The sequence below is a fragment of the Necator americanus genome, chromosome I, assembly GCF_031761385.1.
Source record: "Necator americanus strain Aroian chromosome I, whole genome shotgun sequence".
Classification (NCBI taxonomy): domain Eukaryota; kingdom Metazoa; phylum Nematoda; class Chromadorea; order Rhabditida; family Ancylostomatidae; genus Necator; species Necator americanus.
Window position 1 is genome coordinate 18,302,229 of NC_087371.1, and position 14,168 is coordinate 18,316,396.

At 45.2% G+C, this 14,168-nt stretch overlaps 6 protein-coding genes across 8 annotated transcripts; all 6 read right to left on the minus strand.

Annotated features, from left to right (window-relative positions):
* Positions 1 to 2,880: 2,880 nt before the first annotated feature.
* RB195_006041 (uncharacterized protein) lies at positions 2,881 to 3,306 on the minus strand (the record flags this gene model as incomplete). Its single annotated transcript, XM_064178904.1, has 1 exon — positions 2,881 to 3,306. The coding sequence occupies one exon, from the start codon at positions 3,304 to 3,306 to the stop codon at positions 2,881 to 2,883; it is 426 nt and encodes a 141-aa protein (XP_064035907.1).
* An 85-nt stretch (positions 3,307 to 3,391) lies between these two features.
* RB195_006042 (uncharacterized protein) lies at positions 3,392 to 6,885 on the minus strand (the record flags this gene model as incomplete). 2 transcript variants are annotated; one of them, XM_064178905.1, is made up of 2 exons in its annotated part: positions 3,392 to 3,641; positions 6,764 to 6,885. In XM_064178905.1, the coding sequence occupies 2 exons, from the start codon at positions 6,883 to 6,885 to the stop codon at positions 3,392 to 3,394; spliced, it is 372 nt and encodes a 123-aa protein (XP_064035908.1). The 2 variants fall into 2 exon arrangements, with proteins under 2 accessions (XP_064035908.1, XP_064035909.1); XM_064178906.1 differs by lacking the exon at positions 6,764 to 6,885 and adding an exon at positions 3,723 to 3,760.
* Positions 6,886 to 9,472: 2,587 nt separating this feature from the next.
* RB195_006043 (uncharacterized protein) lies at positions 9,473 to 10,987 on the minus strand (the record flags this gene model as incomplete). Its single annotated transcript, XM_064178908.1, has 1 exon — positions 9,473 to 10,987. One exon carries the CDS (start codon positions 10,985 to 10,987, stop codon positions 9,473 to 9,475), a length of 1,515 nt encoding a protein of 504 aa, XP_064035910.1.
* A 42-nt stretch (positions 10,988 to 11,029) lies between these two features.
* Positions 11,030 to 11,470, minus strand: RB195_006044 (uncharacterized protein; the record flags this gene model as incomplete). Its single annotated transcript, XM_064178909.1, has 1 exon — positions 11,030 to 11,470. The coding sequence occupies one exon, from the start codon at positions 11,468 to 11,470 to the stop codon at positions 11,030 to 11,032; it is 441 nt and encodes a 146-aa protein (XP_064035911.1).
* A 298-nt stretch (positions 11,471 to 11,768) lies between these two features.
* On the minus strand, positions 11,769 to 12,074 carry RB195_006045 (uncharacterized protein; the record flags this gene model as incomplete). The annotated part of the gene is made up of 1 exon (XM_064178910.1): positions 11,769 to 12,074. One exon carries the CDS (start codon positions 12,072 to 12,074, stop codon positions 11,769 to 11,771), a length of 306 nt encoding a protein of 101 aa, XP_064035912.1.
* Positions 12,075 to 12,127: 53 nt separating this feature from the next.
* RB195_006046 (uncharacterized protein) lies at positions 12,128 to 12,783 on the minus strand (the record flags this gene model as incomplete). 2 transcript variants are annotated; one of them, XM_064178911.1, is made up of 3 exons in its annotated part: positions 12,128 to 12,331; positions 12,433 to 12,644; positions 12,747 to 12,783. In XM_064178911.1, the coding sequence occupies 3 exons, from the start codon at positions 12,781 to 12,783 to the stop codon at positions 12,128 to 12,130; spliced, it is 453 nt and encodes a 150-aa protein (XP_064035913.1). The 2 variants fall into 2 exon arrangements, with proteins under 2 accessions (XP_064035913.1, XP_064035914.1); XM_064178912.1 differs by having other exon boundaries at positions 12,128 to 12,372; positions 12,429 to 12,644.
* Positions 12,784 to 14,168: the final 1,385 nt, after the last annotated feature.

Below are 14,168 nucleotides of genomic sequence, written 5' to 3' on the forward strand. Positions count from 1 at the left end.
AGTCAAGACCTATAGTAAAAGTTAGTGTCTGGATCGTTAAAATTGTGGGAAAGCTGGAGCTGCTGAGTACAAATCAACCCACTTTTTAACTCCACTGAATGCCCTAAAATCCCGTAGACAAATCCGCCCATAAATGAGTCCGCTTGACAAAGTACACCAAAAGCGGGATCGGAAAATAATGAGCTACCAACAAGAAACGTTAGTGGTGAATGAGAGCTTTGGTGCAGTCTTTGAGGATACAATCTTGCATAGCCTTGACGAAACCCTGTGACGACAATGACGAAAACAAAGTTGGCGTTCTCAACACAAGCTTTAATTGATTAAACGTTCATGATGACTCCGAAATTGTTCAACTTAATTGTTTCTGTTATGTATTGTTGTTTAAAATTTAAAAAAAAAACTCAGAAAACCAATGTCATGCAAAAAAGGGCGGGATTAGCAAAAAAGCATGCGTCTTTCCGCAAAAATGAAAGTGGACTTATCTATAGGATTTTAAGCTAATTGACCTCTTTTTCCAGAGCGTCTCCACGGCCAGTTGTTCGGAAAACCCTGTATCTCGGAATTGAAATCGAACGCGTTGGCGAATCCCATAAACGTCAGACATGAGCAGCCACTGTAACTAACCTCCCAACAGACGAACTCCCTTCCTCCTCTCGTTGCCAACAGAGGAACAATTTCGCTATTTTGTGACCAATTATCTAGTAAAAGCAATTATTTATAGGCGCATATTCAATCTCATCATCTTGAGCTCTCCTGGACGGTCTTCCAAAAAATTTATTTTAAAACGCCAAAGGTTCTAATGGCATCAGGTGGATTTTGAACGGTTTTTGTAGAACAATCTGCAAGCATAGATGCGATAGTCGGAGCCGGTGCTCTGACCCCCTTCACTTTTGAACGGCTGGGGAAAGGACCTCCCTCACTTTTAAACGGTCGGCGAAATTGGCAAAGGCATGAAAATGGTTCTAGATCTCTGATGCTATGCACATTCCAACGATCTCCCCTCTCCTTGTAAACCCTCGACATCATTCTAAGTATATCATGCAAGAATTTTTTTTTTTTTTTTTTTGAACGGTTGGGGGGGGGGGGGTTTTTTTTTTTTTTTTTCCTGTTGGGGGGGGAGGGTGGCCTGTTTTTTTTTCTTTTCGGGGGGGACGGGAAGAGCATCTTATTTTTCTTTGAAGGACTTCGTGAAGAAATCTGACCACGGGTCGGCGGTCTTCCTGTATTGCGCTTAATATCGCGGGGAATCCAGTCGCCACGGCTCGGTCCAACGGTTGTCGAAAGCCATCACGGCCGGCCCACCTATTTTACTTTCTTGGCAAACGCGGCGGCGTCTCGATCTTCGATCGCACGTAGGAGAGAACTCGAATCCCGTCTCCACTTCTGAAACGGGATACCCTAGCACACTCCCAATTGCGCGTTCAATGACGCCACCGCATTTCTTCCTGCTTGGAAGTGCCCAGGTTTCGAGGCATAGGTCAAAGCAGGAAGTACGGTGGTGTTGAGAGGGAGCACGGAGCCGGGTGTTCTTGGTCTTCTTCACTACGTCCTCGATCCTTGACGCTCCCAAGCCGCTCTTCCCTCCGCCCAGCCGGGGGCCAGGGTCATCATGTCAATTCCCGACCCAGAAGACGAGCGGGCATCGGAATTCGTTCCGTGAGCGGAATGGGCATCCGAGATCCATCCGTTCCGCAAACATCGTCTTTGAAATTCAGCCAAGACCGATGCATCCACATGTTTCGGCGAATTCGGTCAGCATTCGTCCGCTGCATGCTAGGTGTTATCAGTACGATGTCATCAGCAAAGCCAAAGGGAGCCCGACCACGATCTCACCCCAGCGTCCCATTCCAACTTCGCATTGCGTTCCGAGGGTGGCGTGAATATTTTGGGTGAGATTGTATCACCCTGTCGAACCCCCTCTTCACGTCAAATGATATTCTGAGAATGGCGAGATTCGGTCGAAGTACACAACTCGAAGCACCTTAGACTAGGGGAACGCCTGGTTCCAAGGCTCCACGACCGCTTCCGTCTCAACGAGTCAAAGGCCTTCCAAGTCGATGAAAGGAGACAGAGCGGCATCTGTACCTCGGATACCTCGATAGTCCGAAACAGTGAATAGGTCGATCGTGCGAATCCTTGAAACCCGCTCCCATGGTTGTCCCATCCAAGACCTTTCAATCCTATTAAGGATCACCTGGAAGAGCTAGAGACGGACAGAAGCAGATGGGCGATAGTTGCCGATGTCAGGGATTCCTTTTATACAGCAACACGGTCTTGCTGGTCTCCACTGTTTAGGGACCTGCATCCGACAGGTAACGGAAGATCCTCGCCAGGGTAAGTACTGGCGGAAGGTTCTTCAGGTGTCTGGTTTTATTCTGTCGGGACCGGCGCGTACGATTTCCACCGACAGATAGCATCGTATTTCGACGGAGAACCCTGAATGACATGTCCATCTTCCCTCAGATGGTGAGGAGGCAAGGCACGGCTGCGAAGAGATCAGAGAGAAGTCGAGATGATTTCCATTCCCCTTCCGATGCAAGGTTGTTCCCTCGGGTCCGGAGAGCCATCCTGTCTGCACGGCGAAGTCCGGCGGGCAAGCGGATGCTTTTTCCCGCCTCTGCTGCTTCAGCCAACACTTCTGCTCTTCTCTCTAAGCTCTTCCTTTATCGTCTTTCTGCAAAGCCTGCGAGCTCGGACGTAAGCTCTGGTTCCCTGCGGCTCGTGCTGCTCCACGCTGGCGTATCAGCTCAAGAGTTTCAAGAGACAGGCGTCTCTTGGTTGTTTAATACTCCAGCCTCTTCGCGCAGTCATGAAGGTGTTTGACAAGCCGGTCGTATTCCTCGTCGATGTTGTCCATTGCGGAATCTTCCCAAAAGCCGGCTAACGTAGCGAAAGATCCCAGTGATGGTAGTTCGGGATTTCTCTGCGAACTTGGCGGCTTTCTCTGCTCTCCGCGTAAAAAAAATCTTCCTCGGAGGAGGCGATGGTCCGATCCCGTATAGAACTTGTACAACAGCGACATCCGTCAGGCAGAACCTTTATGACGATGATGTGGTCTATCTCATTACGGTACCCTCCACCGGGTGACTCCCACGTCCAGCGTAGAGAGGAGGGCTGGAATTGCGAGTTCCCATGGATGGTCTTAGTCGTCATGATGAACTCGGAAAGCCTCCCCCTGGTCATTCCATTGTAGGCCGTGGGTCCCGATGAAGTTCCTCCGGCGTTCTTCTGGGCCAACTTGGCGTTGAAGTCGCCAATTAACCTTGTAAAAGGCATGATCTTCTCGGTAGAACTCTCCAGGTCCATATAGAAAGCTTCGACTTCTTCTTCTTCGTAGCTGATGTTGGAGCGTAAGCGACGAAGATAGTCAAACCGGTGTGGACCACATCTCTCATCCGCAGACGTCCGATTCGGGTCGTGAGTTGTTCGAAAGAGTCGATTTCGTGCCAACTCGTTGACGAGGACGCCAACCCACCAACACCTCTACTGTCGCATGTTCCAAGAACAGTTCTTCTCCAGTTTCAAATACAGCGTTGAGAGAGTGACGTCGTCTCGTCTCGGTCAGTCCGATGACGTCGTACTTGATCTTCTTGGCTGCACCATCAGATCTTCGATGGCCGCTTCCGATGCAAGCGTGCGTGCTAAAGTACAGATCGTCATCCTAGTCCTTTTCCGTTTCGGTAGCCTACATGACTCCGCAACCCCGTCCTACCCGGCGCTACCGTACCAGGCTTTCACCGGAGTCAGGAGACTCTTTCATTACTGTTTTTGCATGAAATTTAAAACCCACGGGCAGGTTGCAAGCCTCTAGTCCCATGGTTTGGGAGAACTCCGTTCTCCCAGAGTGGACATGTGGAGCTTATTTGTTGGAGGCGACTCCAAACCGCCTCCCTTGCACCTCCCAGTCAATGATTGCAGGCTTTGGCCGGACCAACGTGCGGGATACAATGATTTTACGAGTCAGTCCTGCACAGCAGAAGCAGGGAGTCCATCCCCTGAATCCACCTGCGTCTCTGGGCAAGCACAAGGTCGCTTTTGGTCCGCGGTTAGCCCCCTATCCGCCACCTGGGGACGCGCCACGTAGCCTCGCGACTAACCGGCTGTGATCCCTCTAGTGAGGGAGATCCATGCAAGAATTATAGAAGGAAAACACAGTGACCACTGACTCACCGACTAGCGGGGCTGGAGAACTACACGCTGTTACATTAATGTCACTCAAGGGGAATGAGACAAAGTAACATAACATTCGTTGGCATACCAAGAAAACATAAATACGACTTTTGGTTTTTGTAGAGAAAACATTATGAGCTAAGCTAGGGCATGCATCTACACACCCGCAACATACAAATTTATAACACCAACGACGAAACCTTTCCTGATCGACCTCCAATCTACAGAATCCGCTTTAGCAATAACTCAACTCGTCTGACCTTGTTACTGTTATTGTATGTTCAACTATGAACACAGAATAGATGAAATAAATGAACTGCAATTCACCTTGTTATTTCGCTGCTATGCAATCGAATAACAGGGGATTACACAGGCAGATACACCCTCTCACATGTTTTATCCACTAGCAAGCGTGTCAGTCATTCTCCGAGAGAAGGATAAGCCGAGGAAAGATCTGTCTCACACCCACCTAAGCGAGAACACATTTTTAAGGAAAAACATGAAGTTCAGACAAACATAAGTCAACCAAACGCCTATATTTCAAGTAGAAAGCGAGGAACAAGCCTGTCAAAGTGTTGCCGAAGGCTCCACACCTCAAATATAAAGTGTCTGGCTTTAATCAATCCGCTTGGAATTCGCCACTACAGTCGCTCGATTCAGAATTGTTCGATGTTCACGAACGTGTAACTGGCCCATACAGTGCGGGACTTACGTGGCTGACCGATGTGTCAAGTCAGTGATTTTATCCTCCCGGGCAAGTCTGATACCATTCTATCGACTCTGAAGTGATGAGAGGCTTTGTTATCACTAGGGCGAAATAGTGCCTCCGATCGATCATGCTGCAGTCAAAGCAGAACCTCTTACCGACTTCTCTGCACCACCTCGTAACATAATAATCACACAAATAAATAATAAATAATTTCATAAAATTGTGTAACAACTATTCCATTAATCACGACCATCAATTCGTTGAAATAATCCGAGTATGACTAGTGCCATAAAATACTGGTGTTCAAATGCTGGATGTGGTTGCGAACTGTTTTACCATGGACTGCGGGGACCTGATTTGTTAAAGGTTGCCTTTCCAAAGTCTAAAAAGAACGGATGACCGCGATCCTTTTTAGAAATTAGGGAGAGCAGCGACATAAAATTCTTCAACGAATCGGATCTCTCTTCTACCTAATGAACACCATGAATTTTGTGGAGGTTAATTAGATTTTTTTGAAGTGAGGATAGTACATCCAAGCCTGCAGTAGCATGATATTTTCTCAAAGAAAAGATCAGGTTCAGGCAAGGACAGATAAAATAATCTTTTAACCTATCCTTTCCGTGAAGACTTCGGAGCACCAGATTCAAAACAACAAATATAGTATTATTATTGCAGAATTCTGCATAAAATAATCGTCAGTCTTTGATTGAAGAAAGGTATTTGCATTTAGAACGCCTTATATAGACGATAGCAGGTGAAAAGAATCTCACCACCAGATAACTATGACTGCGAAAAAAAAAACTTCAGAATTAAATAGGTGCTGCTACAATTTACTAGACAACTTCGCAGGAATGCACTCCACAAAAATCGATACATTGCGTGTGTTCGGAATGTGATACCTTCAAAATTAAGCGATTTTCATGCGCCGAACCATTTGAAGCAAATACAAGGACACAATCATTCAACGAACAACCAGACTGAACCGGATTCAAACGGTTTCTGCGACTCAAACACGACATGCTCTCCGAGAATATATTCAGTAAGCTATGAATCTTAAATGGCGCAAGTTCATTATCCGAAGAAGAAACGATAGATGGGCCATTGTTGACGAGCAGAGTTCATCCTCATTAAAAAAGAAAACTAGAGCAAATACAGTATCTCTACATACGAATGTTTTAAATAATTGGGGTGAAGCGTGTTCAAGAAGTCCATGAGGGACAAAGGTTGAGAAGATCGCCTACAATGACTACCTTTACAATCCGGCTTACTTTTCGCAGTGGGTTTAATTGTTAGGTTCGGAAGATTCAAACTAATTACTAACTAGTTTTAGCTTTGATGTTGACGGAATCGATATGAAGAACTCCAAGAAACCACAACGAACTAAGTACGTACTTTAAACGGTATGAACGATGTCTCAGAGAAATAAATTCAGTGATGAAGCGAGGCGTTCGCGCACCTTCCACTGGAGAATACACTGAACTAGCGAGATCATTACTCAAACCGATAAATCAATAGGTTGGAAAGAAGGACAAATATTTGAATCTGAGCACATCACTCTACTGTATAAGAACACTTTTCAACACTGCTATCATCAATCTCTGCAAATTGCTTATGGGTAACGATAGATAAAAGAATCGGGAAGAGAAAGACCGAAGTAGAATGCTCTCTGTATGTTCTGTAGAACAATTTCTCCTACTACAGAAACAACTAAGAGAGAGGGAGTTATAGGACTTCATAGCTTCAACAAAAAAAATTTAATTAATCAGCAAAATGTAGTAATATAGTACATAAATGCTGATAAAACAAGTAATAAAACAAGAAACATTGAAATAAACTAGAAGTACATTTCTTTAATGGATTTGAGGCTATCTTTAGAAATATTACCTGTTCATTCTATTCAAATCTTGCATTATACTACAAACTGATTCAAATTGCCGAACGAAACAAGCCAGAACGGAAGATGGATCTATTTCAAATGGCCATGCTACTCGTGGAACAGCGTTCATTCCTAGACTGATCTGGCCGTTCAACACCAAGAGATGGTAATTAACGGCTCCGATTTCATTTTTTTCTTTCATTTGTTTCCTCAGGGACATTCATTAGGAATGACTTTGTGGACGACACAAACCTAAGTGATTTTGATCGCTGTGGAGTAACTTTGTTTACTTAGTGAGAATAGATGACGTCATTAATAACCGAGGAAAAGAGGGCTCGTTAGCGGATTACTTCTGAATAAAGGCCATTGCCAGATCAATTATGTTGTTATTGTTGCCGTGAGACTCAATTAACGATACAGTATCGATCATTCACAAAGAAAGTTCGGCTAAAAATAAAATTAGCACTGAGAAATTCTTTCTCCTTGTAGAAAACACTTTTTTGAAAAAGCTGATATAGGGTAAGCACAGTACTCAAAAAGATTTAAATGTTTGTTACTCGAAAAGGAAATGGAAGCAAACTATCGGCGCGCAACGGTTACAATCTCGACCGAGTACTTCAGTCAAAATGAATGTTTGAGATTTTTTCAACATCCTCATTCGAACTGTTCGAGTAATTTTCAGAAAATCAGACATCACATATTCCAAGACTCGAATATTCCGACAATACTAACAATGGTGCTGGAGAAAATCTTTAGACATCATAATAACCACACTGATGCGCGAACGTATGCGGAGGAACGCAAGAAGAGGCTAGGCCAAAGATTTGTCACTATGGCAGCCTTCTCTTCAAGATGAAATTAAACTAAGACCGTAGATTCCCAACCCATCGACGATTCGATTAGAAATTAAAAGTGTAGACCACAAAAAAGACCACAGGGGAGTGGAGTAATGTGGGGACAATCACGCAAGAACGAATAACAACAAAGTACGATAGAAAACGAAATTATATTGAAAATTGCCGAAAAAACCATTTCTGAGTTAACAATGAAATGAGGTGTTCAGAAAAGGGGACAGCACTTGAAACGAACTAAAATCTAATTATATTAGGATAATCCAAAAGTCTTGAACTAAACGTCACTTATTTCAAACAATTATAAAATTTGTGTCAGGAGAATAAGCAGAATGCGGTAGAACTTCCGAACTAAGTTTAGTAATATTTTGAGGAGTGAGCTTTGCCACGTGAGATCGGGCATTATCATGAAGTAAAGCAGCATGGCCAATTTTCTTAAGCAACAGGCAAACTGCGTTCAAACAGTTCGAACAGTACAGCACTATATTGGATTCCCACCAACAACACAGAAGAATCTACTTTTCGCGTAATTCTCCTCTCGGCTCTTTCAGAGGTAGTTGGCCACGCGGGAGTCAACTTTTCTGCCCTGCGACATCACCTTTTTTTCTGTGTATGATTAACATCCAACACCCAACCGTCATCTCGCCTAATGATTTGGCGGAGAAAGTCCTGCTTGTGTAGGGGCAGAAGCCCGAATCGACATCACCTTTCTGTGACCTAGAGCTTGGAGATGTCTGACTGTTGTTGTATGGCTGCACCCAAGTGTCGCCTACAGTTCACGTGTAGTTGCATTTGGCTTGTCTCTGAGAGTGTCATGCAAAGCTTCATCATTCCAGTGAGTCGAGCGACCAGAGCGGGGTCGGTCTACAAGCGGAAAATCTCCTGACTCGAATTGTTAGAACAAACAGGCGATAGTCCAGCAGGATGCTACATCTCTCTTGAGCGCGGCACCGATATGAGCGGTGGCATCGATCGCGTTGCGCTCTTGCAGGAATTCCTAGAATACGATAGTTCTAATTTGACTTTGTTTGTTGAAGGTTGAATGCCAATGAAATGTCTCTGAAACCCTGGATCGGAAAGTAAACTTTTGTGCGGGACTTTCGGAACAACCAAATAATTATAACGACGATGCAAACTTTTTTTTGTTAAGCACCTTTACGATTTCCTCTTCTGAATGGTACTAAGCGACCGGTTCACAGCAACTAGCAGCTCTTGTAGAAAAAGAAGAGCGTGGAGAGAGACTAATACGAAACTAACATATATCGTAGTCTGACAAACATGCCAAGAGCGCATAGACTCACGGTATGAAAGATTTACTAAAGAAGCGACAGCGGCATGAAATTCCAAACCAACTAGAAATTCTACAAGTTTTCTGAAAAGAAAGAAAAACTGTCTTCATTGATTGTGGTAAGAAAAATCAGTCATATCCATTGAAACAGTCAACACAAGCGTCAAATAAATAAATAAAAATAAAGAATATGGTGAACAGCATTGATCGGTCTTTACGGGGTGAGACGCCTTCGACTTCAATCCAAAATCATTTGAGGTTTTTGAACGCGTGTGCAGACTGTACAATGACATGCGAAGGTGTGAATCCAGTGTTCTCATCTTCCCAGGCAAGTTTGATACCAGTTCGACCGATCCATGGGGGGGATCGATCAAGCTGGTACCAAAACAAGAGTTACCCGAATGGTGTTCCGCAAAGGCGGTTTCGAGCCATCAACCTTGCAGATGCAGTCGGACCTGTCACCACAACACCCGCCTCAAGCAACACATGCTCAACAAAATTTACTTCTCACTGAGGAGGTAATCTACTTACTTAGTCGTTTTCGGATCATTTTATGTATGTTCATTTTGATACCTTGATCACCTTGACTCCCGTTGATCTTCGAACTGGTCGAGCGGGCGCCAGTAATTCTTCCATTTGTCCCGATCGCGTGCCAGAGTAGCCCAGTGGTTCCTCCTTTCGCGTGGGACACGAAGAGCATCATATTTTTCTTTCAAGGACTTCGTGAAGAAATCTGACCATCGGGTCGGTGGTCTTCCTGTAGTGCGCTTAATATCGCGGGGAACCCAGTCGCTCACGGCTCTGGTCCAACGGTTGTCATTAAAGGGCATCACGTGTCCGGCCCACCTTATTTTACTTTCCTTGGCAAACGCGGCGGCGTCTCTAATCTTCGATCGCTGACGCAGGAGAGAACTTCGAATCCCGTCCCTCACTTGCGTGAAACGGGATACTCCTAGCATCACTCTCTCAATTGCGCGTTCAATGAAGCTCACCACGTTTTCTTCCTGCTTGCGAAATGCCCAGGTTTCCGAAGCATAGGTCAAAGCAGGAAGTACGGTGGTGTTGAAGAGATGAGCACGGAGTCGGGTGTTCCTGGTCTTCTCCACTACATCCTTGATGCTCTTGTACGCTCTCCAAGCCGCTCGTCTCCTCCTGCCCAGCTCGGGGGTCAGGTCGTTCATCATGTTTAGTTCCCGACCCAGATAAACGTAGCTGGTGCATTCGGATATGTTCGTTCCGTTGAGCGTGAACGGAGCATCCGAGACCCATCCGTTCCGCATGAACATCTTCTTTTGTAGATTCAGCTGAAGACCGATGCATCCACATGTTTCGTCGAATTCGGTCAGCATTCGTTCCGCTTGGCTGATGCTACGTGTTATCAGTACGATGTCATCAGCAAAGCGCAAATGGTGTAGCTGCCGACCATCAACCTTCACTCCCATGTCCCATTCCAACTTTCGCATTGCGTTCTCGAGGGTGGCTGTGAATATTTTGGGTGAAATTGTATCACCCTGTCGGACCCCTCTCTTCACGTCAATGATGATGTTCTTGTAGAATGGTGAAATTCCGGTCGTGAAGTTACTGTACAACTCTCGAAGTACCTTTATGTACTGAGTAGGGACGCCTTGGTTGTCCAAGGCTTCCACGACCGCTTCCGTCTCAACTGAGTCGAAGGCCTTTTTCAAGTCGATGAAGGTGAGACAGAGCGGCGTCTTGTACTCTCGTGATACCTCGATGAGTTTCGAAACAGTGTGAATGTAGTCAATAGTGCTGAATCCTTTTCGAAACCCTGCTTGCTCGCATGGCTGTCCCTCATCCAAGACTTTTTCAATCTTATTAAGGACTACTCTTGTAAAGAGCTTGTAGATGACGGACAGTAGGCAGATTGGACGGTAGTTGCCCATGTCATGTGGATCTCCCTTTTTATACAACAACACGGTCTTGCTGGTCTTCCACTGTTTAGGAACCTTGCATTCCGACAGATAACGTGTAAAGAGCCTCGCCAGGGTGTTGATGAGTACTGGCGGAAGGCTCTTCTGGTGTTCTGGTCTTATTCTGTCGGGATCGGGTGCCGTACGATATCTTACTGACATGATAGCATGTCGTATTTCGGACGGGAGAACCTCTGGAATGACTTATCCATCTTCCCTCAGATGGTGAGGGGGTACGTGGACATGGCTGTCGAAGAGATCAGAGTAGAAGTCGTAGATGATTTTCTCCATCCCCCTTCTCGACGCAATGGCTGTTTCCTTCGGGTTCCGGAGAGCAGTCATCCTCGTCTTGCGACTGGCGAAGTCTCGACGGGCATAGCGGATGTTTTTCCCCGCCTCTGCAGCTTCAGCCAGCACTTCTGCTCTTCTCTCTTTAAGGTCTTCTTTTATCGCCTCTCTGCAAAGCCTTGCGAGCACGGATGTGAGTTCTTGGTTTTCTGCGGCTCGTGCTGCTCCACGCTGGCGTATCAGCTCAAGAGTTTCAAGAGACAGGCGTCTCTTGGTGGTTTTAGAACTCTCAGCCTTCTTCGCGCAGTCGCGAATGTGTTCAACGAGCCGGTCATATTCCTCGTCGATGTTTTCCATTGCGGAATCTTCCCAAAGGCCGGCTAACGTAGCGAAGAGATCCCAGTTGATGACAGCTCTGGGATTTCTCCCTCTGAACTTGGCGGCTTTTTCTGCTCTCCTTGTGAAAGAAAATCTTCCTCGGAGGAGGCGATGGTCCGATCCCGTATAGAACTTTGGTACAACAGCGACGTCCGTCAGGCAGAACCTCTTATTGACGATGATGTGGTCTATTTCATTACGATACCCTCCACCGGGTGACTCTCACGTCCAGCGTAGAGAGGAGGGCTTCTGGAATTGCGAGTTCCAATGGATGGTCTTAGTCGTCATGATGAACTCGGAGAGCCTCTCCCCCTGGTCGTTCCATTGTAGGCCGTGGGTCCTCCGGCGTTCTTCTTGGGCCAACTTTGGCGTTGAAATCGCCAACTATGACCTTGTAGAAGACATGATCTTCTCGGTAGAACTTCTCCAGGTCCATAAAGAAAGCTTCGACTTCCTCTTCGTAGCTTGATGTTGGGGCGTAAGCGACGAAGATAGTCAAAGCTGGTGTTGGGCCACATCTTCTCATCCGCAGACGTCCGATTCGGGTCGTAAGTTGTTCAAAAGAGTCGATGTTCTTTGCCATACTCGTGTTGACGAGGACGCCAACTCCACCAACACCTCTACTGTCGCATGTTCCTAAGAACAGTTCTTCTCCAGTTTCATAAACGGCGTTGAGAGGGTGACGTGTCGTCTCGTCTCGGTCAGTCCGATGACGTCGTACTTGATCTTCTTGGCTTGCATCATCAGATCTTCGATGGCCGCTTCCGATGCAAGCGTACGTGCGTTATAAGTACAGATCGCCATCCTAGTCCTTTTCCGTTTTGGTAGCCTACATGACTCCTGCAACCCCGTCCTACCTGACGCTACCGTACCAGGCTTTCCTACGGAATCAGGAGACTCTTTTCTATTACTGTGTTTTACGTAAAAATTTTAAAACCCACAGGCAGGTTGCAAGCCTCTAGTCCCATGAGTTTCTGGGAGAACTTTCGTTCTCCCGGAGTGGACATGTGGAGCTTATTTGTTGGAGGCGACTCCAAACCGCCTCCCTTGCACCTACCAGTCATTTGATTGCAGGCTTTTGGCCGGACCGACGTGCGGGATACAAGGATGTCATGAGTCAGTCTTGGCTCAGCAGAAATAGGGAGTCCATCCCCTGAATCCACCTGCGTCTCTGGGCAAGCACAAGGTCGCTTTGGGTCCGCGATTAGCCCCCTATCCGCCACCCGGGGACGCGCCTCGTAGCCTCGCGACTAACCGGCTTTGATCCCTCTAGTGAGGGAGATCCGTGGCATTTTGATACACGATCCAAAAATGAAATGAATGACACTATTTTTTTTTAGGATAACGACGGGTTATGAATACAGTTTCCTGAATCAAATTACCAAGGGTATAGAAGAAATCTGTTATATAAATGTCAACAAACTTTAGTGATCTCACGATCACAGGAATTCGCATTTCATTCAGCTTACCCTCAATTCTACTTCCCTTTTCCCCAATTACGGAGGAATTTGCTAACATTGCTCCCTTATCCTTATCAAATCCACCCTTATCAAAAAATAACAGCAATGCCTCTCAACTACTCATTATCTTTACAAACACCATTTACCATATTTTCGATCAAGAAATCCAGAAAATTCGGGAAGAAAGAATTCAATGGAGTCAAAATGTTAAACAATTCCATCGCTTGCTGTACTTCGAATGTATTTGTGGATGAAAATATCAAATATAGTTGTACGATCTATATTTAAAATTCTTTTTTTTTCAGAATTTTTAACAAACATTCATAAACAAGTACAAAGGTGTTATTAAACATATTGCAAAAATTCTTCTGAACACAAAAAAACTGTTTTCAAAATTTCCGGCTACATTAAGAGGAGACGCAACAACGCGTGATTCAAAATCGCAACGTTACTACATTCGCCAACCGGCACTAACTCTGGCTAAAGACATTATCGCATCCAGCAGAAACACTAGCTAATTTTTTTGAGAAAAAAAAAGAGAGGGAAGGAACAGAATTTCATCTGGGTTTTGAAACTTTAAAACCATTTTTCATCTTTTAATTCGACAGAAGATAGTAATTTCTGTTCATTTGTTTTCTAAAGAACATGAGTTAATTCACACAAAATGAACGAAATAAAAACACTTAGTGATGTAAGGATACTGTGATTTAAAAAAAAGGGAGATTGAAGTTGTGCAATGGAAACTCGACGAATTCCATAGAAACACCAAAACGATGACGTGTTCGGAAGCCAACATTCATGCGATTAATTTGATGCATGTGGAGCTTTTGCTGTAGAGGCAGGTGATTCCCGGAAACATGTAGCTATTCGACACCGCGATGGCGTTAAACAAGCCATAGCAGCAACATTGCTGTCGAGTGAAAGCTGAATCGAAGGTGACAGCTGCGGGAGCACAAATATATGGAGTAAGAGAAGAACTAGCAACTAGGCAAAGCAAAGAAAATCAGAAAAAAGAACTAGAAAACCCTAGCAAGTAGTGGACTAGGACTAAAAAATATCCCCCTCCGTTATCAGCCGAAGACGTGAATTCAAATAAAGGGCATGTGTATGAAAGAGCAGATAATGTCCTACACAACAGTAAATGAATTGAAAATTAGATATCGAAAAGCCGAGGAACCAGACTCCAACGTACGCAAAGCTATAGCAACGTGAGAGAA